Here is a 27,015-nt window from a genome sequence, read left to right on the forward strand (position 1 = left end):
TAAATCAGATTTTTGTAAGAGAGCCAGAGTCCCTTTCCCTCTGGGAGTGGCTTTTAATAAGTGTCAGAGAGAGGTTTGTCCACAGGTAGAGAATGCAAGAGCACCACCATAGAATGCGCTAGAAGACTCTTGAAGAAGAGATCCAACAGTTGAAAGAAGTGGCAGTATTGGAAGTACTCAAAAGGAAAAATAGACAGCATGATAATGATCCTGACAAAGTCAGGTGCACAAGGCAAATGTTGTAAAGTCTAGCAAATCTAAAGCCATCTCAATACACCACCTTCATTGCAAAAATTAATGCCGATACCAACCAAAAGACAGTGAGTTCTGTTACCAACAAGCTTAGAAATTATGAGAGTATGATCAATAGCCTGATGCAAGCTCATGTCTCTGCCGTGGTCCAAGAACTCAAAGAAAAGATGAAGGAGATGAGAGAAATGAAAAAGAACAATTCCCACATCACACCAGTGCAAGTCACAGGCTCCAAAGTCAGAGCCCAACATCCCCCAGCTAAAGAGAGAAAGTATACCCCACGGGCTGACCTATGGCTCTTTCTGCGTAACCATAGAAAAAACATAGGAACGTGGGATGAGAAACCCACTTCCGTCCTGGCAGTGCGAGTGCATCAACTTAAAAAAAGAAATACTAACCAAAAAAACTTCAATAAAGTGAAAGTAGCCTCAACCTCCCATAACCGAGCTGCTGAATATAATGTCAGATCCCCTTGAAAGTACCTCTACCATGTATGCCCAAGAAAGAAATAATAACCAAGGTTAGAGAAGCCCTGCCTCTAGCCAGGGAGAGGCACGGGAAAACCAGATTTTCTGGACGGTGTGGATCTGATAGCCTGGCACATCAGAACCACAAAAATACGATGTCATAGTTGATACTGGTGCGCAGTGTACCCTGATACCATTGGGACATGAGGGGATGGAACCCGTTTCCATTGCCGGGGTGACGGGGGGATCACAGCAATTGACCCTGTTAGAAGCTGAAGTAAGCCTGACTGAGAAAGAGTAGAAAAAACATCCTATTGTGACTGGCCCAGAGGCCCTGTGTATTCTAGGCATAGACTTCCTCCGGAATGGCTATTACAAAGACCCAAAAAGACTCAGATGGGCTTTTAACATAGCTGCTGTAGAAGCAAAAGGCATTAAGCAGTTAAACACTTCGCCTGGACTATCAGAAAACCCATTTGCAGTAGAACTCCTGAAGGTGGAAGAGCAACGAGTGCCAATTGCCACCTCGACAATGTACCGCCAACAGTACTGAATGAATCAAGATGCCATGATCCCCATCCACAAAATGATCCATGAACTGGAGAGCCAAGGGGGGGTCAGCAAAACCCACTCACCCTTCAACAGTCCCATCTGGCCTGTGCGCAAGTCTGACAGAGAATAGAGATTAACCGTAAACTATCATGCCTTAAATAAAGTGACTCCACCACTGAGTGCTGCTGTGCTGGACATGCTAGAACTCTAGTACGAGCTAGAGTCCAAAGCAGCAAAACAGTACGTCACTGTTGACATTGCTAATGCGTTTTTCTCTATTCCTCTGGCAGCAAAATGCAAGCCTCAGTTTGCTTTCACCTGGAGGGGCATGCAGTACACCTGGAACTGACTGCCCCAGAGGTGGAAGCACAGCCCCACCATCTGCCATGAACTGATCCAAGCTGCAGTCAAAAAGAGTAAAACTCCAGAACATCTGCAGTACATCAATGACATAATTGTGTAAGAAAACACAGCAATAAAAGTATTAAAAAAAAAAAAAAAGATCATCCAGATTCTGCTGGAAGCCAGCTTCACCATCAAGAAGAGCAAAGTCAAGAGACCTACTCGAAAAATCCAGTTCCTGAGAGTAAAGTAGCAAGACAGACAGTGTCAAATTCCACCTAAAATCATCAACAAGATCACCACGATGTCTCCACCAACTAGCAAAAAAGAAACACAAGCTTTCCTAAGCACCATAAGTTTTTAGAGAATGCATATTCCCGAGTACAGTCAAATCGTAAGCCCTCTTTACCTAGTCACCCGCAAGAAGAACGAGTTCCACTGGGGCCCTGAGCAGCAACAAGCTTTTGCCCAAATTAAGCAAAAAATCACTCATACAGTAGCCCTTAGCCCAGTCAGGACGGGACCAGAAATGAAGAATGTGCTCTACTCTGCAGCTGGGAACAATGGCTTGTCCTGGAGCCTTTGGCAGAAGGTGCCTAAGAAGACTCGAAGCTGACCACTAGGATTTTAGAGTCAAAGCTGCAGAGAGTCTGAAGCCAACTACACTCATACCAAAAAAAAAATCTTGGCTGCCTATGAAAGAGTTCAAGCCGCCTCAGAAGTAATTAGCACAGAAGCACAACTCCTCCTGGCACCCTGACTACCAGTGCTGGAGTAGATGTTTAAAGCAAAGGTTCCCTCTACCCACCACGCCACTAACGCTACATAGAGCAAGTAGATTGCTCTCATCACACAGCGTGCCCGTATTAGAAACCTAAATCGCACTGAAATTTTAGAGATAATTACAAACTAACCAAAAAGTAAAAACTTTAGTCTCACTGATAAAGAAAAACAAGAGCAAGTAACACGTGCTGAAGAAGCTCCACCACACAACCATCTGCCAGCAAAATAAACACGCTACGCTCTTTTCACTGACGGTTCATGTCGCATTGTAGGGATAAAGCAAAAGTAGAAAGCAGACATATAGAGCCCCACACGACAAGTTGCACAAGGCACCAAAAGAGAAAGTAGATCAAGTCAACTTGCTGAACTCAAAACTGTTCAGCTAGCCCTAGACATTGCTGAGAGAGAGAAGTAGCCAAAGCTCTACCTTTATGCTAATTTGTAAATAGTAGCCAATGCTCTGTGGGGCTGGCTGGAAAAGTAGAAAAAAGCCAACTAGCAGCGTAGAAAAAAGCCAGTCTGGGCTGCAAATGAATAAAAAGACATTACCACTCAGGTAGAAAAACTACCTGTAAAAGTCCGTCATGTAAATGCCCATGTCCTCAAAAGTCGGGCTAATGAGGAACACCAAAAGAACGAGCAAGTAAATCAAGCAGCAAAAATAATGTGTCAAAAATAAACTTAAATTAGCAACATAAGGGGGAATTGTTCCTAGCTCAATGAGCCCATGATGCCTCAAGTCATCAGGGCAGAAATGCCACCTACAAATGAACACAAAACCAAAGAGTAGATTTAACCATAGACAGTATTTCTCAAGCTATCCATGTCTGTAAGATGTGTGCTGCCATCAAGCAAGCCAAGCGAGTGAAACCCCTACAGTATAGTGGGCGGTGGTCCAAGTATAAAAAACCTAGCAAATTAACTACATCACAAAACCCCAAACACGCCAAGGCAAGCGCTATGTGCTAACCATAGTAAAAGCCACCACTAGATGGTTGGAGACCTACCCTGTGCCTCACACTGCTGCCCAAAACAGCATCCTAAGCCTTAAAAAGCAAATCCTGTAAAGACATAGTACCCCTGAGAGAATGGAGTCAGAAAATGAGACCCATTTCAAAAATAACCTTATCAACACCTGAGCCAAGAAACATGGTATTGAATAAATATATCATATCCCTTATTCATGCACCAACTGCCGGAAAAGATGAACAGTGCAATGAACTACTTAAAACTACCCTGAAGGCACTTGGGGGAGAATTTTTTAAAATTAAAAAATAAATTTAGCAAAAGCCACCTAAATGGTCAACACCCGCAAGTCCATCAATCAAGCTAGTCCTACCCAGTCTGAACCCTTGTACACAGTAAATAGAAATAAAATCCCTATTATACACATGAAAAGTATTTTAAAAAAGACTGTTCAGGTTAATCCCACCTCAGGCAAAGACAAACCCATCCCTAAGATTGTTTTTGCTCAAAGCCCTGGTTACGCTTAGTAAGTAATGCAAAAAGATAGAAAAAGCGGTTGTGTACCACAAAAAAACCTAGTCTTAAGTGAGAACTGTGTGTAAAGTTTTATTGTGATGCAAATAGAAATAGAATAAGGGGTAGATAATGTCCTGAACTGTCAAGCAAATTGTATTCTATTTGCCATCTGTATGGCAGTTGTCTTCTGTTAAGTGGGCAGTTTTCCTTATCTCTTCCACAACCACTCCTCCTTCCGAAAAAACATCTGCTAATAATAAGCTATTAAATGTCACTGCATAACTAATAAGAACTATAGCATCCCATTGTGAAATGCTCTGCCCAGAGGGGAGAGCCAAGCATTCCTACGGAAAATATAATCTGAAGATTCTAAAATACCAGCACTGCTTCTCCACTGGATTTTCCTAGAAAAACAGCTGCCTCTTCTTCCACTAGATCTTCAAAAAAAGACTACACCCTTTTCTACAAGATCCCTACTCCAACAGAACTACACTGGACACTCCAGGAGGACTGCAGCCACATTTCCAATTAGACTGCTACCAACACCCTGACCAACAGCGTGTCAGGTTGTGTTCTAACTCTGACACTGTTGTTTTAGTTTACTGCATTGTTTAATTTATTTTTTTTATTTTCTTTCCTATTAAAAAGCTATTATTTCCTGCTCCCATATTTTTTGTCTAAAAGCCCCTTAATTTAAAATTTATAGCAATTCAGAAGAAAGGGTTTTACATTTTTCATTTCAAGAGAGGCTCCTGCCTTCCTTAGCAAGCACCTGTCTTTCCAAACCAAAACAGTATGGAATCCCTTTGGCCAATTTCAGTCAGCTGTCCTGGCTCTCTCTCCTCTCAACTTCTTGTCCACCTCTAACCTACTTGCTGGAGGACAGAAGAAACAGTGAGAAATTGAGAAAGTTTTAACACTGTGAACACACTGTTCAGCAACAGTCAAGATAGTGTTATAGATGGATAATTAAGGACCTGAGGGTCCTGGTCGATGGCAAGTTGAACATGAGTCAGCAGTGCCCTGGCAGCCAGGAGAGCCAAACATGTCCTGGGTGCATCAGGGACGGCATCACCATGTAGTGAGAGAGGTGATTGTCCTGCTCTGCTATGCACTGGTATGACCCCACCTTGAGTCCTTTGTGCAGTTTTAGGTGCCACAATATAAGAAAGATATAAAGCTATTGGAGAACATCCAAAGGAGGGCTACAAACATAGTGAAAGGCCTAGAGGGGAAGCCATATGAGGAGCAGCTGAGGTCACTTGGTTTGTTCAGCCTGGAGGAGAGGAGACTGAGACAAGACCTCATTGCAGTCCTCAACATCCTCATGAGGGAAGTGAAGGGGCAGGTGCTGATCTCTTCACTCTCATGACCAGTGACAGGACCCGAGGGAATGGCTGGAGCTGTGTTAGTGGAGGTTAGGTTGGATATTAGAAAAAGGTTTTTCACCCAGAGGATGGTTGGGCACTAGAGCAGGCTCCCCAGGGAAGTGGTCACAGCACCAAGCCTGACAGAGTTCAAGAAGCATCTGGACAATGCTCTTGGGCACATGGTGATTCTTGGGGCAGTCCTGTACAGGGCTGGGAGTTGGATTTCAATGATCATTGTGGGTGCCTTCCAACTTGATGATTATATGACTCATTTTTAAACTATTTTACAGAAACTGCTTATACTAACTACATAGAATCACCATAGCCTCGCAATCTGATTATCTAATGTTAGCTAAATCTAAGCATACCATTATTTTCAGTTTCTGGAAATTATCCCAGAAAAATAGAGCAACGGTCTCTGCATGGGAAAGTTCATTAAAAAAACCCCTTTTCCAAATATCTGTAAGTAGGTATTAACAAGAGAAAATCACAGTCACCTCTGCTGAACAATGACAGGATTCCTTAACAGCAAATAAGATTTTAAATATTTTCATAAAGTTACATGTTCAACGTCTTTAAATACGATTACATATAGCTAAAATACCTAACATGAACATACTTATTCCAACCCAAGGAGACTTTATACTTATTTAAACTCAAATCACACTTAAGGATGGGCAAGTATTACAATTTCAATGTTAACAAAATGAAACAACCAATCCTTAATTTGAAAAAAAAAAAAAATGTGAAATTGGTCCCAATTAGTTGTTAAAATAGAGATGAAGATGACTTTAGAACTCAATCATTGCAACCATCAGACTTTTAACTAACTTATCAAAACACTGAATGGGTACACTGAGTGCCCTAGCAAGCTGGCTACACCTTTCCTCAAATGTTAACACAGCTTACAAGTTTATTTAGTGACATAGGTTTCTATACAATAATAATTAATAGGAAGATAAATATTAATCATTTTGCAATGTGTACCTTTTTAAAGTTAAGCAACACTGCAAGCTACCTGTCCTAGGGTGATGTTATGATGCTTGTATCCCCATTGATGTGTTCTGTTTATGCCAGATATTATGTTCTGTGCCTTCAAGACTGGCCCTGAAGAGCGAATGTTTTGTTTTGGTTTTATTATCAGCCTGCTCCCCCACAGCTGGCGGGACACAGAGACGGGGCAGTACATAGTGCGGCTTTTGCTTTTTGCTTTGCTCTTGCTCCTGCGTCTACTTTGCCCCTGCTTTGCTCTTGTTTTTTGCTTCTGCTTATTAGTTAGTTTAGCTAAGCAGTCCAAATTTTTCCCTGGACTATTTTTCCTTTCCCTTTCGTGGAACCACTTGAGCCTGCTCCGGACTGGGACCTGGGAAACACCCAGAGTTTGCACCTTGTGGCCTGCAGCAGCTACCCCAGCGCCAGAGGGACTGATAACAGAGTGACCACGCCCAGAAAAGACTTTCTGAATTTGTCATCTTATTCAGAGCGGTGAAAGAGTGGTGTTAAACGGTATTGTTCATTTTGTGTGCTGAGGGATGTTTTGCCTGTTAAATAAACAGGTTCTTTCCACTTCTCTCTGAGGAATCCTTCCTGAACCGATTGGGGGGAGGGGCCATATAAGTTTGCTTCCTAGAGGGGTCCCCTTTGAAGGTTTTCTCCCAAATTTGCCCTAAACCAGGAAACTACTTTTGAAAGAGTTTTTAAAAAGACAAAACAAATTCTTGAGCTTCTACAGAAGAAATTAGAAGGAAAGTTGTCTATATAAAAAATACTGTTTATCCAACTCAGCTTTTCTTGTACTTTTTTCAAAGATGTTGCCATTTCCACTGACATAATCCCAGACTATTTCAAATAACAAGTTTCATTAAGGAGGTAACCTAATAACAGTCCTCAACTCCAAACAGTATATTTATAAATATATAAACCATAATTTAAAGATAGACCTATGCAAAAAAACCCCAAACAAACCCCACACTTCTTTCTTTTCCACAGTCATCAAGTTTACATAAAAATCAAAAATAATTAGGACAGCCTGAGAGTATAAAACAGTAGAAGGATCTTGTCAGGAACCCGTAAAATTTTATTGGTGCCATTCTTGTTTAACTGGAATACTTTTATGCAACACAAACACAGTGTTGACATAAGATGCTTCCTCTATCCTTTTATTGTGCCTAAATACCAATGGGGGTTTTTTTTGGTTGTTTTTTTTAAGGAAAAAGGAAGATATGGGGTAAAAGGGAAAACTACTAGAGAATTCCTAAGACTTTATGACTGAAAAAACAGGCATGATCCTATGACAAAAAGATCTAACAGCAGAATTTGTGTTCTTCCACCATAAAAAAGAAAGAAAAGGAAAACAAAAGGTGAAGAAATATAGCATGATAGTATGCTTCTCAATAAGGTATGCTAGCAGGTGAAGTGCATAAGCCCCATATTGAAGTTGTGGCAGAATATATACAACAAAATAAAAGTTTGATAAAGTAGAGGTTGAGTCTCTATTTACTATTAAGATAAAATAACCTTTGCTGTTAATTAGAAGTACTGAACAAAAATAACCAAAACAACAAAAAGCACCCAAAAAAACCCCAGAAAATTCATCTATTAACTTTTTTCCAGCATCAAATGTTTTTCCACTTTTGTTTTTCCAAAGCTGAAGCTTCCATTTATATCACAGAATCACTAGGTTGAAAGAGACCTTCAAGATTATCGAGTCCAACCCATGCTCTAACACCTCAACTAAACCATGTCACCGAGTGCCACAAGCAGTCTTTTTTTAAACACATCTAGTGATGGTTACTCCATGACCTCCCCGGGAAGACAATTCCAGTACTTTATCACTCTTTCCATAAAAAACTTTTTCCTAATATCCAACCTAAATTTCCCTTGGCGCAGCTTGAGACTGTGTCCTTTTCTTCTGTCAGTTGCTGTCTGGTGAAAGAGACCAACCCCCACCTGACTACAATCACCTTTCAGGAAGTTGTAGAGAGTAATAAGGTCTATTACGTTGGGTCATTGGTTGGAGACAGAAAAGACAGAACTCTCCGATGATCATGAGACAAACAACAAAGATTTATTATGGCCACCCCCTTAGCTAGGGGGTTCAAAATTCCCAGGCTTAGACAACTGATTGGTTGGGGTTTCAGCACTGCCCACCTCTCTGGCCAGTGATGTGTCTGCATTCAGGGTTGAATGGGATTGGCTGGGGTTCCCTGCTTGGGTTCAAATCCATCCTATCTTTGCTTACCCAGGGACTTTTTTACTTCTAGGCTGGTCGAGTTTGTGGGTCTGTTATGGCCAAACTTATCTTTGCAGCTACAGACCAGCTGCAGCCATGACAAAGGTCACCTCTGAGTCTCCTTTTCTCCAGGCTAAAAACCCCCAGCTTCCTCAGTCATTCCTCACAGGGCTTGTGTTCCAAGCCCCTCACCAGCCTTGTTGCCTTCCTCTGGATGTGCTCAATCGTCTCAACATCCTTCCTAAACTGAGAGGCCTAGAACTGGACACCGTACTCAAGGTGCGGCCTCACCAGTTCCAAGTACAGGGAAAGAATAACTTCCCTAGTCCTGCTGGTCACACTATTCCTGATACAGGCCAGGATGCCATTGGCCTTCATGGCCACCAGGGTACACTGCTGGCTCATTTTTAGTTGGCTGTTGACCAGTACCCCCAGGTCCCTTTCTGTCTGGCCACTGTCCAGCCACACCATCCCCAGCCTATAGTGTTGCAGGGGGTTATTGTGGCCAAAATGCAGGACTCAGCATTTGGATTTATTAAATGTCATCTTATTGGACTCTGCCCATTTATCCAACCATTCCAGGTCTCTCTGCAGAGCCCTCCTACTTTCCAACAGATCGACACACACTCCCAGCTTAGTGTCATCTGCAAAATTACTTATGAAAGACTCAATCCCCTCATCCATGTCATCAATAAAAATATTGAACAGAACTGGCCCCAGCACAGACACTGAGGAACACAACTAATGACTGGCCACCAGCTGGATGCAGCACCGTTCACCACCACTCTCTGGGCCCAGGCATTCAGCCAGTTATTAACCCAGCAAAGAGTGCTCCTGCCAAAGCCATGGGCTGCCAGCTTTTCCAGAAGCGTGCTGTGGGAGACAGTGTCAAAGGCCTTGCTGAAGTCCAAATAGACAACATCCACAGCCTTTCCTGCATCTACCAGGCAGGTCACCTGGTCATAAAAGGAGATCCGGTTGGTCAAACACAACCTACCCCTCCTAAACCTATGCTGGCTGGGTCTGATACCCTGGCCATCCTCTAAGTGCTGTGTGATGACATTCAGTATAAACTGTTCCATTACCTTACCAGGTACTGAGGTCAGGCTAACTGGCCTATAATTACTGGGATCCTCCTTCCCACCCTTTTTGTGAATGGGCATCACATTGGCCAGCTTCCAGTCATCTGGAACCTCAACAGCGAGCCAGGACTGTTGGTAAATGATGGAGAGCAGCTTCACAAGCTCATCTGCCAGCTCCCTCATCACCCTGGGATGGATCCCATCTGGTCCCATAGATTTATGAACATCCAAGTGACTCAGCAGTTCTCTGATGGCTTCCTCCTGGATAACAGGTGGACCATTCTGTTCCCTGACACCATCTACCAATCAGCACTTCTGCCTTCTCCTCATCTGCAGTTACTAAGTTCCCTCCCTCATCCAGTAGAGAACAAAGATTGGTCTTACCCTCCCTTTTGCCCTTAATATATTTGTAAAAACGTTTTTATTATCCCTTACACAAGTTGCCAACTTAAATTCTAACTGAGCTTTGGCCTCCCTATTTTTTTTTCCTACATGCCCATACATGTACTTATGTTCAGTTTCCTTACTGTTTCACTTCCAACGTAAGGTTAAAATACAATTTTGTTCTGCTGCTCCTAACTATTGTTTTAAAATAGTATTTGTGACATCATCTATTCAGACTGAAATATAACCAGATTTATATATAATTCTATTCTGCAAGTACACAAATTATAAAATCTGGATAAATCAACAAACTACTCAAAATAAGGTGTTCATAGTCCCTCTGCAATTCAAAAACAGGCATTAGTAAGAAACACTCGTTAGCTGATGAAAAAGGTTACCTTCTAACTACCTTAATTGCAAAACAGAAGAGAAATTTCATACACTAAAATCAAGTTACATCACAGCTGCAGACAGTTAGAATTAGATCCACAAAGGGAGTTTAACCACCCCAATATCTGCTAGAAGAACAACACATCAGGACATAAGCAGTCAAAGAGGTTCCTGGAGAGGCTCATTGGGAATGTGAAGGCCAAAGGCAACCTTGGCTACAGTGACCATGAAATGGCAGAATTCAGGGGGGCAAAAAGCAAGATCACAATACATGATTTCAGGAGAGCAGTATTGGCCTCTTCAGGGATCTCCTTGGAAGAGTCCCATGGGATAATGCCCTGGAAAGAAGGGGAGCCCAAGAAAACTGGTTAATATTCAAGGATCACCTCAACCAAAGGCAACAAGAAGGGATTCTATAAGTACATAAGTGACAAAAGGAAGACTAGGGAAAACATGAGCCCACAGCTGAATGGTGCAGGGGCCCTGGTGATAAAGGACATTGAAAAAAAACCTGAGGTACTGAATGCCTTCTTCACCTCAGTCTTTACTGGAAAGACCAGCTGTCAGGGACTGAAATGATTCATGCCTTAAACATTGTTATAAAATAATTTTGCCCATTATAGCAAAACTGTATAAAGAAGCCACTGAAGCCTACCCCTCCCTAAAGATGCCTGACTAGAACTTTGGACTGAAAGCCAAACTGCTGAGATTAGACAAAGGGAAACCCATTCTTCAGTCATCTCAGGCCTGGGGAGAAGTAAACAAGTAAACAAGGAAAAGAATGACAGCCAAACCCGGCAGCCATGCTAAGAATCATCTCTGGTTTGTTTTGGGGTGGGGGAGGCCGTAGCCCACAGATCCATTTGCTGGGAGCAGGTTTGCACAGATTTCCCCCCGCAACTGAGGTGTGAGGAAATTTCAGTGTGTCGTAACCTCTGCTCAGGGGCAGTGAACCCATCCATCCTCCCTTACGCAAACTGGCTATGGAACCCCCAACCCCAGGAAGGCTACATCCATGGGACATTCTTGTGAGAAACAACTGAGGGGGTATCTTAATCCATCAAAGACCCCCCCCCCAACTGTCCCCCCAGAGTAATTCCTGAGGCCTTGCACCACAGGGCTGCACTCGATGCAACAAATCCAGAGTCTGTCAAACAATGGCAACTGCCCCCCCCCCCCCTCCAACCAGGGAGGTGCCTGGGTTTTCCTACCTATCCTGAACTACTTATATTAACCCATCAGCTTCTATGCTTTTTGGGGGACTTTCACCACCAGCTGGAGAGGATCAATGGAACATTGTTGGGATCCACGGATGATGATATTTTCTTTATTCTCTCTCTGTCACTCTCTTTCTGTCCCCCTACTTCTTTTCTATTTATTTCTCTTCTTTTGTCTCTCTCTCTCTCTCTCTCTCATATTACTATTAAATAAAACCCATACTATTGACTTTGGCATATGATCTTGTTTGCACCTTAATTCAGGCAGAGGCATTTCTAATAATTTTAATAACCAGATCATAACACTGGCCTTCAGAAATCCTGAGTCCCAGAGACCAGAAAAAAGGCTGGAGCAAGAAAGATGTACTCTTGTTGGAAGAAGATCAAGTCAGGGAATACTTCAGCAAACTGGATGTACATAAGATCACAGGCCCTGATGAGATACACCCATGAGCACCGAGGGAGCTGGCTGATATCATTGTGGGGCCACTCTACATAATATTTGAATGGTCATGGCAATTGGAAGAGGTACCCAAATAGTGGAAGAAAGCAAATGTCACCTGAATCTTAAAGAAAGGGGACCCAGGGAACTACAGGCCAGTCAGCCTCATCATGATCCCTGGAGAAGGTGATGGAGCACCTGATGCTGAAAACCACTTCCACACAGGTGAAGGACAAGAAGTTACAAGGAGTAGTCAGCATGGCTTCACAAAGGGGAAGTCTTGCTTGACCAACCTGATAACTTTCTATGATTAAATGCCTGGCTTAGCAGATGACAGGAGAGCAGTGGATATTGTCTAGCCGGACTTCAGGAAAGCTTTTGACATTATGTCTCTGTTGAAGGTTAGGATTTTTCCTTTCTGTTTTCTTTCTCTTAGGGAATTTTCTCCCCTTTTTTTATTTTGCTAAAAAACAATAACGATCGGTACTTAAGAGAAACAAAAGAAGTAACCACAGAGAAGGGGGAGGAGTGCAGCTGGCTTTACTGTGGTAGCTGAGGGGTTTCTCTGAGAAGGGCAGAGATACCATGAGATTTGGGCTGGGGGAAGGGTTTGGGTGCAGCTCCTAGTTCTCTCATGCTTTCTCGGCTTTCAGAGGGGAAACAGGCTGCTATCGCTGTGAGAAGAATTCGCCACCACTGCGAGGTTCCGTCTTCTGCTGCCTTCTACCGTGAGTGGAGCTCTGCTCGTAAGAGCGGCCGTTGCACTGGGACCTTATTAACACCCTACCGCACCAAAGTACCCTTCATCATCTGCTCGAGTGCCTCAGGGGAAACCCCGGGATCTCCGAGCCCCTTCCCCCTCCAAGGGAGCCTCTCCCAGCCGGGTTCAGGAGCTGGGCTGCCACTGCCCGGCCCCCGCCCTTTCTTTGCTACTGCTCCGGGTTTTTTGCTACACTGTAACCCCGCAACCCCTGCCTGCTGGGACGTCCCGTGGTTCCAGCTATAGCTGCTGAGTTTCGGATACATCTCGTCTACCTCTCCGGGATTTTTTTTTGCTTGTCCCTGCCATTCCAGCTCGGTGCTTCCGAGGTCCCTGCTACAGCTCCTTTTGCTATCCAGAGGGGGAACCGGGATCGGCTGCCCGTGGAGGTTTGTAAAGAAAGCCCCTTCTCTATCCCTTTCCGCCGTCTGCATCCGCCATTGTCCACATGAAAGAGACGGCCGAACTCACGCCACAGCGCCCCCTGCAGCCGCAGGGGAATCATCGCACCTGCCCTGCCCGGCTGGGGAGCCACCAGCGCCCTTGCCAGCTGCGACCATAACTACACCAAAGGAGAAAGTGCCTGCCAGCCGAGAGAAGGCTGTTACTGGGTTTCTGGCTTTGTTTGTTGTTGCTGCCATTATTGTTGTTTGTTTGCCTTGTTATACATACTAGTAAAGAACTGTTATTCCTTTTCCCATATCTTGCCTGAAAGCCCCTTAATTTCAAAGTTATAGTAATTTGGAGGGAAGAGGGTCATATTCTCCATTCCAAGGGAGGTTTCCGCCTTCCTTGGCAGACATTTGTCTTTCAGACTGAGACACACTCATATGATCCTCATAGAGAAGCTTTAGATATATGGGCAGGATAAGCAAACAGTGAGGTGGACCAAAAACTGGCTGAACATCAAGGCCAAGAGTGGTGGTCAGCAGCACATCTAGTTGGAGGCCAGTATGTACCCCAGGGGTCAATATTAGGTCTAGTCCTGTTTAACACCTTCATTAATTATCTGGACAATGAGGAGCAGCTCATACACCAAGGGGTCATGCTGCCATCCAGAGGAACCTTGACAGGCTGGAGAAATGGTCTGACAGGAATCTCATGCAGTTCAATGACAGGAAGTGCAAAATCCTGCACCTGAGGAAGAATAAGCCCAGGCAATAATACACATACTGGGGGCTTACCAATTGGAAAGTAGTTTGGCAGAAAAGGACCTGGGGAGTCCTGGTGGACACCAAGTTGAATATGAGCCAGCAATGTGCCCTTGCTACAAAGAAGGCAAATGGTATCCTGGGCTGCATTAGGAGGAATGCTGCCAGCAGGTTGGGGGAGGTGATTCTTCCCCTCTACTCAGCACTGCTGAGGCCACATTTGGAGTCCCATGTCTAGTTTTGGGCTCCCCAGTACAGGAAAGACACAGACATACTGATGTGAGTCCAGGAAAGGGCCATGAAGGGACTGAAGCATCTCTCCTATGAGGAAAGGCTGTCTAGCCAAAAGAGCAGAAAACTCATTAACATATACAAATACCTGAAGGGAGAGCGCAAAGATGACAGAGTGGCTATTGTCAGTCATGCCCAGTGACAGGAAAACATGCAATGGGCTATATCTGAAGCACAGGAGGTTCTGTCTTAACATGAGGAAACACTTTTTTTTTTTTTTTTACTGTGAAGGTGACTGAGCACTGGACACAGGCTGCTTAGGGAAGATGTAGAGTCCAAACATGCCAATAGTATTTCCCCTCAGTTTTTAATGCAATACAAATTTATTCTTTGGTATGGAGTAGAGCCTTCAATAATTATTGTAAAGCTATGCACTTTCAGAAAAACATTTTATTAGCTACTGAAATAAACAAATGCTACAGAACTCTGGACTTGCTATCTCTGACAAATTCAGCTGAAGAAATTATAACTTCACACTACATTGAGACAAAACATTTTTTCCTTTTACTCAAACCACGTTTGTTAAATACTTCTCTACCCAGCTCTCTCTCTCTTTTTTTCTCACTAATGTTGTCTCAACAGATACCAAGAGTGACTGTAACAATACATCTACCATGGAAAGGATTTTTGTTATCAAAGGATTTCAAAGGATTTTCATTTCAACGTGATAATCACCACTTAAAGAAACACTATATGAAAATATGAATTGTGTCGGAATATACTGGAACTGCTTTTGCCATCTTAATGCAACACTAAGATATATCTTGTCAACTTTAAGATTTTTATTCAAATACATAAATAACTAAACTATTTCACATATCACCAGTTTACTAGTAAATTAAGTATCATTCATTCTTTAACTTTGTAGGCATTTCTGTAACATCGTTTCAGACTGCCATCAACCTCTAGCAGTAAGCTTTGCAGATGGGGTAGATAGTGCAGAGAAAAACACCCAACACACAAAGGGAATTGTCCACTCTATTACCTAGCATCCTGTGCCTCCCACCTACCATTAAGCTACAGCAGAAACATACTACTTCTATACTCAAATGAAAAAGTATACACTGAACAGACAATCATTAAGTCAGTCTCATTCAGGATTGTGGTGCATTGCCTTGCATAGTATTTGCATGCCCTCTGCACACTAAGGACAGAACTGAAACAGAGGTAGGATGTGTGATGATTGGTTAACATGTCCATATAGTGCTTCCACAATTCAACAATTAAAGACGTCAGCCCAATCATGGAATTCTGAATTCCCTGAGTGCATCAGCTGGTCTGTGTCATTCATCCAAAGAAGCCACGCCCTGCTTCTTGCCACCCTGCTCAATAACCATGGTTATGTAAGCCTTTGCACTCATGGGTATTCAGTTTAGCCCAGTATTGGTAAATGACTGGATTTGCTGTTGTTTTGACCTGGATAGTTGTATTAGTGAATTACTGAATGTGTTGTAAAAATACAGATAATTGTACTACTGATCTCTATTTAGCAGTAGCTTGTTTATCCCTAAAGCTGTTTGGTCTAGCATCTCTTACTGTATCCTGAACCTATATCTTGGTAGTGCCTCCTTAGGGTGTTACAACGACCAAAGGGAAATATCAATCAATCATACTTTGGACTTTGAGTATTTTAATTAGTAGAATTTGTTACATATTGACAAGCTTCTCCCACTGCTACAAAATTAATAATATTAAAATTTATTCCCATTTTCCTGAGGTACTTGGAAAAGAGGAAGTGTATTAGGTGTTTGCTTATAATATTAAAGTGACAGATCTTTGTTCAATTCTATAAAAACAGATGGTATGACTACAAAGTACGCTTCCAAAGTAAAACATCAGGACTGAAAGAGTAAAACTTACTATCAGCATGCAGCTAATTTAAATTACTTAACTGTCAATGGTAAAAAAATGACTTTGTATCAAAATAGATGTATGAAAGAGAAAAGAAATTCTGATTATTTTTAATTAGCCAACAACTTTTTTTTAAAAAAAGTCACAAAAATTATAAGTTACAAAGAAAAAACAGGTAAGTAGATGGAGATATAAGTTTCTGAATCAATTTTTCAACATCTATTTTGCTGCCTAACTTTTTTTATATTGAAGGACCCGCAAGAACAAATACTCAACTACACAGTTATGCTGGTCCTGCAAAGGCTTCAATATTGCTTTTGTCTTAACAAGCTAAGTAGCCTCATGGACCAACAGAGAAAATCAGGGCCTTCGCAGTCATGCTTTTTGTCAGAAATTTTGTATCCTCTTTTATGAAAGTTAACCTTCACGCTATAATGTGAGTTACAATACTCTGACAGCAAAATCCACTTATAATTGTGAAAGTAGTAATGATTACTTAGTATCAAATACATGATCATTCACCAAGAATTACCTCTCTTTCTAAAAAATATTTGAAAAAAAGCACAACCTTACTTTCTGAGATACATAATGACCAGTTCTAACAGAAAAAGCAGTCTGATCTTTCAGAGAGAAGAACAGGATACTGTCTCTCTCTGACATAATACACAATATTGAAGAAGTAACTTCACCTTTATGTGCCTCTATTTCCCTCCTCAGTCTTTATCTTAAACTGCCTGATTATATTGCTAGCTCTTTATGGAAGTATAAAACTTTAGGACTATTCAAACACTGTCTTCACAAAACAAGGTCTTATTCTTTATTATCTTTCACAAAAAGTCAAGAAATCAAAAGAGGAAAGGATTAGTAGAAAGCCTGCCATGGTTAGAGATTACTTTTTAAAAACAAACATTTAATATTACAGAAATGAACTCTCCAACACCAGTTATGAAAGATGGTAAAAATGAACTCAAATTCAGATGGGTTTTCAGATGAATTTTGACCTATACCTTAAATATATCTGCCATCCTCTACCTTGAAACCATGTTATTCTCTATACTTACTACAACTTCAGAAATAACATATTTCTATATGCCAACATAAGCAATTTAAGCCTTTGAAACGCGATTTCATTTTGGGGAGAATAAGGTACTTACTTGAGGGCTGTTCCAATACAAGCTGTCGTGGTTTAACCTGGCAGGTAGCTAAACACCATACAGCCACTCACTCACTCCTCCCCCCCACTAATAAGCTAGAATGTACAAAACAAGTGATGCACAATGCAGTTACTCACCACCTGCCGACCAGTTCCTGAGCAGCAACCCCCAGACAACTTTCCCTTTGGCTTATATGCTGAGCATAATGCCATATGGTATGGAATACCCCTTTGGCCAGTTTGGGTCACCTGCCCTGGCTATGTTCCCTCCCAGCCTACTCGCCGGTGGAGTGATATGAAAAGCTGAAGAGTCCTTGACTTAGTGTAAACACTGCTTAGAAACAACTAAAAACATCTATGTGTTATCAACCTTATTGTCCTAAATCCAAATACCAGCTACAGGGAAGAAAATTAACTATCCCAGCAAAAACAGCACACAAGCCTTGCTACTTTTTTATGTAAATCTGCAGACTTCCTGGAATTAGTTCATTGTTAAATCCAAAGGTTGCTTAGTGCACTCTCCAGTTACGTGAACTCTATATAACATTATATGATTTTTTTTTTTTATTTCGCAAAATATAACTGGCGAACTACTCCGCCTCTAGCGCAAGATTCTTTATATAACTAGCATTGTAGGAACCACGATCAAGCTGATAGAAGGAAAAGTATAATAAAAATATTAACGAAGACTTATTTTTTTCAATTGTTTTTTCTTTCCAAACATAACCTAATGAAAAACTTCTACGACACTTCCACAGGAGTTTGAGAAAGTGTGGGCCTGACGCCGCGCTGCACACTGAGGCGCCCCTCTTCCCCGCGGGGGAAACGTCCAGGGATGGCGGACACCCGACGGGGTTCAGAAACGCTGCTACTCACTGGTTTGTGGGGGGAGCGTTGAGCGGGATGGCCACCTCCTCCTCTTCATACTCGGGCCCATCCAACGAGTCGCCTTCATCCGCAATCCCCAGCCCCCCCGCCAAGGAAGGTGGCTGAGGCGGCGGCGGCAGCGGGGGAAAGGCGACAGTGCTGGGTTTGGGTGGGAGCAGCACCTCTCCGGACACCTCCGGCCTTTGTCCAGTTGCTGACAGTGCGTCTCTGGATGCGAGAGAGGCAGGCCCGGAGCTTAACGCCAGGAGCCCCAGCGCCGAACACAACGCCGGACCGCCAGCGCCCAGGCTGTCCTCGCCAGAGCCAGCCAGGAAGGGGCCCTGGGACCCCACCTCCTTGCCCCGGCGTAACGTGGGGTAGTGCTCCGACTCAGCTCCGCCAACAGCTTCCACTATCCCGGCAGCGGTAACCGAGCCGCCCTCCTCAACCCCGGGCTCGGCCGCCATCATGTTGAGACTCACTCCCTCCTACATGCACCTCCCCCGCCGAACGCAGCACTCCGGGGAGGTGGCGACGACTTCCTCCTCCCCGCGCCTCCGCCTGCGGGGAGTGGAGCTAGTACTACGAGAAGATTTCTCCAGCAGTCAGGTTCTGAACAATAACCGCCCGAGTGCCTAGAGTAATTCCTCAAGACCCCAGCACTGCCGCTTTACCCCCCTGCAACCGCGAGGGGAGCAACTCTTGCGGATATACAATTCTACGCTCTCACCCTACCCCTCCCCCAAAAGCCAGCGAGGGCACGCGACTGCATGGGCGGGGCAAAGAAGAAAAGGGGGAGGAAGCTAGTTAGCAAGTGACAGAGAAAAGGGCAGATTGGCGAGCGGTATTTCCGCGTTTAGTATCTCATTCTCATGATGGGAGTAAGTAGGCAGCAGAGCGCGGAGCGTAAGGTAGCTAACAAAGAAGATGGGGGTTCCCTACTCCCTCTTGAGGAGTGTAAGGGATACAGGGAGGGGAGAAAAGAATAGGGAGCCCCCCACCATTCCTGCCTCGGAGAAAACAAACGAAAAACCAAACCCCACACTAAATGACACCACAACAACCAAACAGGAAAAGGCAGATCTCCACAGATCGTGCCAAAGTTTGTTCTTCTCCCGAACTACGGCATCGAAATTGAGAACAACTGTGCGAGTCTTTTGCACTACCAAAGCGTGAAGCAATCAATACTCACGTAGGTCTACAGGGAAAGCAGGGCTGTTCGCAGGTCATTCCAGTGCAGCAAAAGCAAGACCAAACAAACAAACAAAAGCAGGAATTTGCTCAGTGCTAAGCTGCTGCCTACAGGGAGAACAGCTCTAGTGAGGCACCCTAGCGCAGATGCTACAGGGCGGGGGAGAGGGGAGCAGATCCGGGCGAAGGGCGATGCCACAGGCTCTAGCCATTAGGGGCGGAGGAAGCGGGGGATTGAGAAGAAATCGGTTTTCGTGTCCAGCCGCCAAATACGCAGTGATGAAGGTCTCGCTGGGTATTCACGTGCTTATTCAGACGATGCTATGCTTCAAGCCGCAAGTAGGGCCTTACCGGTGGGTTAGTTTCTAGGTAAAACTGGGGAGTATTCTGACAGAATGCAGTATGGGGTAGTTTTTCCTGATGCCCTGGTACTTGGATCCAGACTTTTTCAGCACAGTGGAAGTTGTGCTGCTTGTACAGTGTTTTTAAAATGTCTCATAAAAGCCTAGATGCAAAAACCCCAGAATTATTCAAAAGATCTAGCGTTAATTGACCACTTCTGGGCCTGTCTTCACATTGAATGACAGTGTCACCGACATGTTTTATGAAAAATCCTTTCCTTAGGATTTTTTCCTCCTGAAGCTGAGAGGCCTCAGGAACAAAGTGTAAATAACTCTTATCTGCTGCTGTGGAATGCAACAGGTGGATCTGTGATTGGTCTCATCTGGTTGTTTCTAATTAATGGCCAATCACAGTCCAGCTGTCCAGACTGTCTTGGTCAGAGACAAACCTTTGTGATTCATTCCTTTTCTATTCTTAGCAAGCCTTCTGACGAAATCCTTTCTTCTATTCTTTTAATATAGTTTTTAATATAATATATATAATAAAATAATAAATCAAGCCTTCTGAAACATGGAGTCAACTTTCTCGTCTCTTCCCTCATCATGAGACCCCTGTGAACATCGTCACATGACAGCACTGCTCAATGAGATGGAATTTTGTATAGTGTAGTGGTTTGACCTTGACTACCAGATGTCCACCAAGATGTTCTATTCACTCCCCATCTACCAACAAGACAGAAAGAAAACACAACAGAAAGCTTGTGGGTTGAGATAATGCCAGGGAGATCACTCAGCCATTACTTTCACAGGCAAAACAGACTTGATGTGGGGAAATTAATTTAACCTTTTGCCCATTAAACAGATAGTAATACAATAAGAAATAAGAACAAATCTTCCCCCCCCATCTCTCCCTTCATCCCAGGCTCAGCTTCATTCCCAACTCCTCTACCTCCTTCCCCCTCCAAATGGTGGCGAGAGATGGGGAATGGAGGTTGTGATCAGTTCATCATGCATTGTCTCTGCTGCTCCTGCCTCTTCACACTCTTTCCCTGTTCCACCGTGGGGTCCCTCCAATGGGAGACAGTCCTTCGCAAACTTCTCCAATGTGTGTCCTTCCCACAGGCTGCAGTCTGTCAGAAACAGACTGCTCCAGAGTGGGTCCTCCACAAGGCCACAGTTCCTGCCAGAAAACATGTTCCCATGTGGGCCTCTCTCCACAAACTACAGTTCCTGCCAAGAGCTTGCTCCAACATGGACTCTCTATGGGTTGCGACTTCCTTCAGGGCACATCCACCTGCTCCAGCATGGGGTCCTCCATGGGCTGCTACATAGCTACTAAAAATGTATTTAATCTGCACTTTCCTGAAATTATAGGGGTTTCTTTCTTGTTACCCAAGCCCATGAGCTTTCACACCCAAGCTTATCTTTGTCAATAATTCTGGTAACTTCAGTGGGTTTACTTGAATACATTAGGTTCACCTAAAATGTAGGTACCTCCATGATCAAGACATTGTGTGACAAATTACCAGGCAATATAACATGTAGGTATCCTTTTTCATTATTAAAAATGCTAACAAAAATAGCACATTAACACTTGCATGTCTCTCAAGAGTTTTCAGAAGGCATCTAAGCATTCACGTTTTTAAAGCTTTGTATTACCTAAAAGTATTAAGTGACTTTCTCCTGAGGCCACTAAAACAAACTAATACTCCCACTTTAACATCTTTCCAGTCAAATTATGCTGGATTTGTGCCAGTGTCAATGAAAGCAGAATCAAGCTCAAGTCCTCAGTTTACAGGATTCTAACACGTGTACCCTGCTGTTTTTCTGTTTAAGAAATCTCAGCTTTAATAGCAATCTCCTCTGACTTTGATTTCTGTATTATCATATTTCAGCATTATATTTGTAATGTCAAATAATCTTGTAGTTTACTGTCTCTATGGGTTTGTATTTAGTGCTGTTTGCTGTTCCTCGGAGATTTTCAAGTAAAATGATTTTAGCACAATCTTGTTGCTTTTGTAGAAGTGATATTCTGAAATCTAGAAATGCAGTGTAAATATTTATGATTCCCTTTATGAGACAGTCTTTTCTAAGTGCCTTCAAGGGCAGCAGCATGTGTGCAGGTGTCGTGGTTCAACCCTAGATGGCAACTAAATACCACACAGCCATTTGCTAGCAGCACAAATATGTAAACTAAAAGAAGAAACTACTAACAAAGGAAATTCATCAAGGATGGATGTAGCTCCAATTTCCCGTGGGTGAGCTCCTAGGTATAACAAAAGGGAGGATGACATGTCCGTTCCCTTTGAAGGGACCTCCAGGATGCATGCACAGGGAGGAAGCAATAACTACAATGACTAGAACTAGAGGAGCCCTGCCTCTAGCCAGGTAGAGGCCAGGGAAAATCAGGTCTATTGGAATGTGTGGATCCAATGATCTGGCACATGAGGTCCACAAGAATATAAAGCTTTGGTTGACACTGGTGTGAAATGTACTCTGATGCCATTGGGACACATGGGGGCCAGAACATGTTTCCATTTCTGGGGTGACAGGGGGGTGTCATCAGTTGACTCTACTGGAAGCTGAAGTGAGCCTGACAGGGAAGGAATGGCAAAAACACCCCATTGCGACTGGCCCAGAGGCATCGTGCATCCTTGGCATAGATTACCTCAGGAGAAGGTATTTCAATGACCCAAAAGGACATTGGTAGGCTTTTGGGATAGCTGCTCTGGAGACAGAAGGCATTACAGTTGAACACCTTGCCTGGTTCCTCAGAGGACCCTTCTGCTGTAGGACTCCTGAGGGTTGAAAAACAACGGGTACCAATTGCTACTGCAACAGTGCATCATTGGCAATACAGCACAAACTGAGACTCCCTGATTCCCATCCATAAGATGATCTGGAGAGCCAGGGACTGGTCAGCAAGACTTGTTCACCCTTCAATAACCCCATATGGCCTATGTGTAAGTCTAATGGAGAGTGGAGGCTAAGAGTGGATTATCATGGCCTGAATGAAATCATACCATCACTGAGTGCTGCCATGCTGGACATGATGGAACTTCGGTATGGAGTCCAAGGCAGCAAAGTGGTGTCACTACTGATACTGCTAACACGTTTTTCTCTATTCTTTTCGCAGCAGAGTTCAGGTCACAGTTTGCTTTTACCTGGAGGAGCACGCAGTACATTTGGAACTGACTGCCCCTGGGGGGTAGAAGCACAGCCCTACCATTTGCCATGGACTGATGCAGACTGCACTGGAAAAGGATGAGGGTCCAGAACATCTACAGAACATCGATGACATCATCATATGGGGGAACATGGCAGAAGAGGTTTTTGAGAAAGGGGAGAAGATAATCCAGATTCTCCTGAAAGAGGCTTTTCCCATTAAACAAAGTAAGGTCAAGGGACTGGCCCAGGAAATTCAGTTCCTATGAGTAAAGTGACAAGCTGGATGTTGACAGATCCTAACAGAAGTGATTGACAAGATAGCTGCTATGTCCTCACCAACCAGCAAAAAAGAAACACAGGCTTTCCTAGGCACCGTGGGCTTTTGGAGGATACATATCCCAGAGTACAGTCAGTCAGAGTCTAAGACCACTCTACCTTTTGATGCCAAAGAAAACAATTTCAAGTGGGGCCCTGAACAACAGCAATAAGCTTTTGAACAGATTAAATGAGAGATTGCTCACCTAGTAGCCCTTGGGCTGGTCAGGACAGGACAGGATGTGAAGAACATGCTCTACACTGCAGTCAGGGAGAATAGTCCTTCCTAGAGCTTCTGGCAGAAGGGACCTGGAGAGACTCAAGGAAGACCTCTGGGGTTATGGAGTAGCAGATACAAAGGATCTGAGGCCAGCTACACCCCACCTGAAAAAGAGATCTTAGCAGAATATGAAGTGGCTCAAGCTGCCTCAGAAGTGATTGGCACTGAAGCACAGCTCCTTCTGGCACCCTGACCACCAGTGCTGGGCTGGATGTTCAAAGGGAAAGTCCCTGCAACACATCATGTCACTGATGCTACCTGGAGTAAGTGGATTGCTCTTATCACACAGCAAGCTCGGATAGGAAATCCTAATCGTCCTGCAATCTTGGAAATCATCACAAACTGGGCTCAAGGTGGGAATTTTGGAGTATCATCTGAAGAGGAAGAGGAGCAGGTGACATGTGCTGAGGAGGCCCCACCACATAACCAGCTACCAGAAAGTGAAAAGTGATATGCTCTCTTCACTGATGGTTTCTGCCATCTAATAGGGACAAATCAGAAATGGAAATCAGCCATATAGAGCCCTTTGTGGAAAGGTGAAGAAGCTACTGAGGGACAAGGTAGATCAAGTAAGGTTGCAAAGCTGAAAGTTGTCCAGCTGGCTTTGAGTATCACTGAGCAAAAGTGGCCAACACTCTACCTCTACACTGACTCGTGGATGGTAGCAAACGCTCTGTGGAGGTGGCTGGAATTATGTGAAAAGGCCAATTAGCAGCACAGAGGGAAGCCCATCTGGGCTGCTGAAGTGCAGCAATGTGGGAAAGACATTCTGTGCTGTTTTCGTGAGCTAGCAAAGGCCTCCTGAAGAAAAGGAGAAGCCCCATATCTCTCCTGAAGGAAGACCAAGGTTGTCACCATGGAGACAGAGTGGAGGAGAGAAAGTTAAGAGATATGGACTCTGGCTAGCTTACAGAGTGACGTGGCTCCCCAATAACCTACTGGGAACTTTGTTTCTCTTATATGACCAATGGACATTGAATGTGTATGCTGGATGGGTGTAAGTGTCTTGAAAAGTATAAAAGCAACGTTGTAAATAATAAATCTCTCTCTTGTGCCTTTTGATGGAGTCGTGTACTTTTGTACCGTGTCGTACTCTATTGCGACACAGCAAGACATCGCTGCCCAGGTAGAAAAGCTGATCGTGAAAGTCCATCATGCGCCTAAGAGTTGGGCTAATGAGGAGCATTGTAATAATTGTTATAAATACATAGTATAATATTGGCTTTTCACAAATATTAAAATGGATGCTATATGTATAATGGTAAAGTAACTTTACTATAAAGATATAGTTTTTTATTTCTGTTGTTAACTAAACTTAGACATAGTAGTGAAATAGCTGATATAGTATGCTTGTGTTAAAATGCCTGCTTGGTTGGGATAACATTCAATGAACCTATGATGAAGACCCCTGCTACTGACATGCCAATTATCAGCACCCACCGTCTGCAGAAATAATGGACCAAAGCCCAAACTGGAGGTGATAACAAGAATGGACCAAAACCACAGCCAAGAAATACGCATGCTCTAGAAAGGCGTACCTGAGGAGGAGCTATGCTAAACAGTTCTTGGAACACGTAAACTAGTTTGGGGAAAAGTTTAAATATGTATAATTTTTTATGAATATGCAGTAGACTGCTGCAATAGAAAAGATATTTAAAGAGTGTCTCCAAAATAGCAGGTGTTCTCTTGGCACAATGCCTAGCACCCGGCCGTAAAATCTTTGCTTTATTGTCTTTGTCTCCTATTGTCCTTTATTAAACTTTTACATTTTTACAGAAGAGTGAACCTCATTTTTCACATAATGAACAGGAGGATTTGTCTGCCAAGATCAAAATGTCACAGGTAGATCTGGACTGGCAACACAAGAGAGAGTTATTTCTAGCACGGTGGGCCCATGATGCTGTTGCAATCTGCTCTAATCACATAAGAGCAAAGTGAGCTCTCTGTGGATTATGGATAGAATCCTGAGGTTCAAAATATTTCCTGAATCAAGATTAAAACCAAACAAGATTAAATGTTGATACCAAAAAATTGATATATTTTGTTTAACACTAAAAGAGGCAAAGAGAAAGAAAAAGAAAGAAATAGAAAAAAAGGTGGGGGAGACAGGAAGAGTGACAGACAGATTAAGTAGAAACATATCACTGCTCCGTGGGTGCCAACAGCATCTCATTGTTCCCCTCCATCTGGTCTTCTTGGTGGTGAGGATCTCCCACCAAAAAGTGTAGAATCCAATGGATTAATATACGTTTGGGCCAGGTGGGAATGCCCTGGTCCCTCTCCCAGCGGGGGCAAGTTCAACACTGTCTCTTATAAGACTCTGGGTCAGTTGCTTCATTTTGCATCACATGCAGTGCTCTGGTGCAGGGTCTGAGGAACCCTTCAGGGGGCCTTTGATAGACCATGATACCCCTTCAGCTGCCACTCACTTGAATGTCCAGTAGATGTGGCTTTCCTGGAGTGGGGGACCCCACAGCTGAGCTAGTCTGCAGAACAGAGGATGGGCATTCAGTGCCTCTGACCAGAGTTTTTTTGCCATGCACCCAAAACCCTCTTCTTCCCCCCTGGGTTGAGGGAGAGTCTGTGCAAACCTGGCAACAGATAAGCCTGGGGCTATGGCCTCCACCCCAAAGCTGCTGGGCTTGGGTCTCCATTAATGCTGTCCCAGCCTTATTCATTACTTCCCAGACCTGAGATGCTTTGAACAATAGTGTCACTTTTTCTTATCTCTATCCCACAGTTCAGGGCCTCAGCCCAGGGGGCCCATTCAGGGTGGGCTTTGGTGGTCTTGAAGCGTGGAATAGAACTCTCCAACTAGTTAAAGTTAGAAAGTGGTATGTTTATTACAGTGCCAGACACAAGAGGAGTAGTCTCCCAAAGACATGTGCAAAATCACACTGCTCCGGCTCCCTTATTTATCTAAAAAAGTCTTACATATTCATATAATTTCCTAGAACACCTAATACATATTCATTGCCTAACCCCACCTACCCCCACTTTGTATTAAAATGTATTGGATCCAAAGTTCTTTTTACGCCTGCATAGTCTCTTGATTGAATTAAGTCGGTGGGCTTCAAAATGGGTTGGCGGTCTTCTGAGATCCCAGTGACCATTTACTTTTGCCTTCTTGGCAGGCTTTCTGACTCTTTGGCTGTAGCTCAAGTTTTGGGGACAAGGTGCAAGTCACAGTTTCTTCATTTTCACAATAGCTCCACATTTCCATGCTGCTTCTTCAAACACAGTAAAAACAAACCAGTGATATATTACCCTAGCCTTAACTACTCCATCTGCTAATAATTAACTATTTCCCATGTCCTGGTTCAGGGCAAATTTGGGACAGAACCCCCAAAGGGATTCCTCTAGAAAAGCAGATTCAATTGGCCCCTCCCCCAACCAGTTTGGGAAAAAATACCTCTTTGGAGAAAAGTGAAAAAAACTGCTTATTAAACAATAAAACTTAAACAATATTAAACAATAAAACCTCTTACTGCTCCAAAAGAGATGACAAACTCAGAAAAGTCACCTACCTGGGTTGCAGCTCGGCTCACTCAGTCTCTTATCAATCCCTCCAGAGCTAGAAATGTCGTGGCCCAGGCTCGGCCCGGTGGGCCACAGGTGTGAGCTGCTGGTGCTCTTCTGGGTGTTCATTCCA

At 43.6% G+C, this 27,015-nt stretch overlaps 1 protein-coding gene across 4 annotated transcripts in view; it reads right to left on the reverse strand.

Moving 5' to 3' along the window:
- Positions 1-18,791, reverse strand: part of LOC132341490 (ras GTPase-activating protein 1-like) — a 125,875-nt gene extending 107,084 nt beyond the window's left edge. For 3 of the 4 annotated variants that reach the window (XR_009490242.1, XR_009490243.1, XM_059873073.1), the window contains exon 1: positions 18,078-18,790. Coding sequence is in view for 2 of the 4 variants with exons in the window: in XM_059873073.1 (XP_059729056.1) it covers positions 18,078-18,538 (461 nt within the window). In the remaining 2 variants the exon portion in view is untranslated. Of the gene's footprint in view, positions 1-18,077 lie in introns of all 4 variants that reach the window. The other variant, XM_059873074.1, reaches the window with a different exon arrangement.
- Positions 18,792-27,015: the final 8,224 nt, after the last annotated feature.

The sequence above is a fragment of the Haemorhous mexicanus genome, chromosome W (genome assembly GCF_027477595.1).
Source record: "Haemorhous mexicanus isolate bHaeMex1 chromosome W, bHaeMex1.pri, whole genome shotgun sequence".
In the NCBI taxonomy this organism is placed as follows: domain Eukaryota; kingdom Metazoa; phylum Chordata; class Aves; order Passeriformes; family Fringillidae; genus Haemorhous; species Haemorhous mexicanus.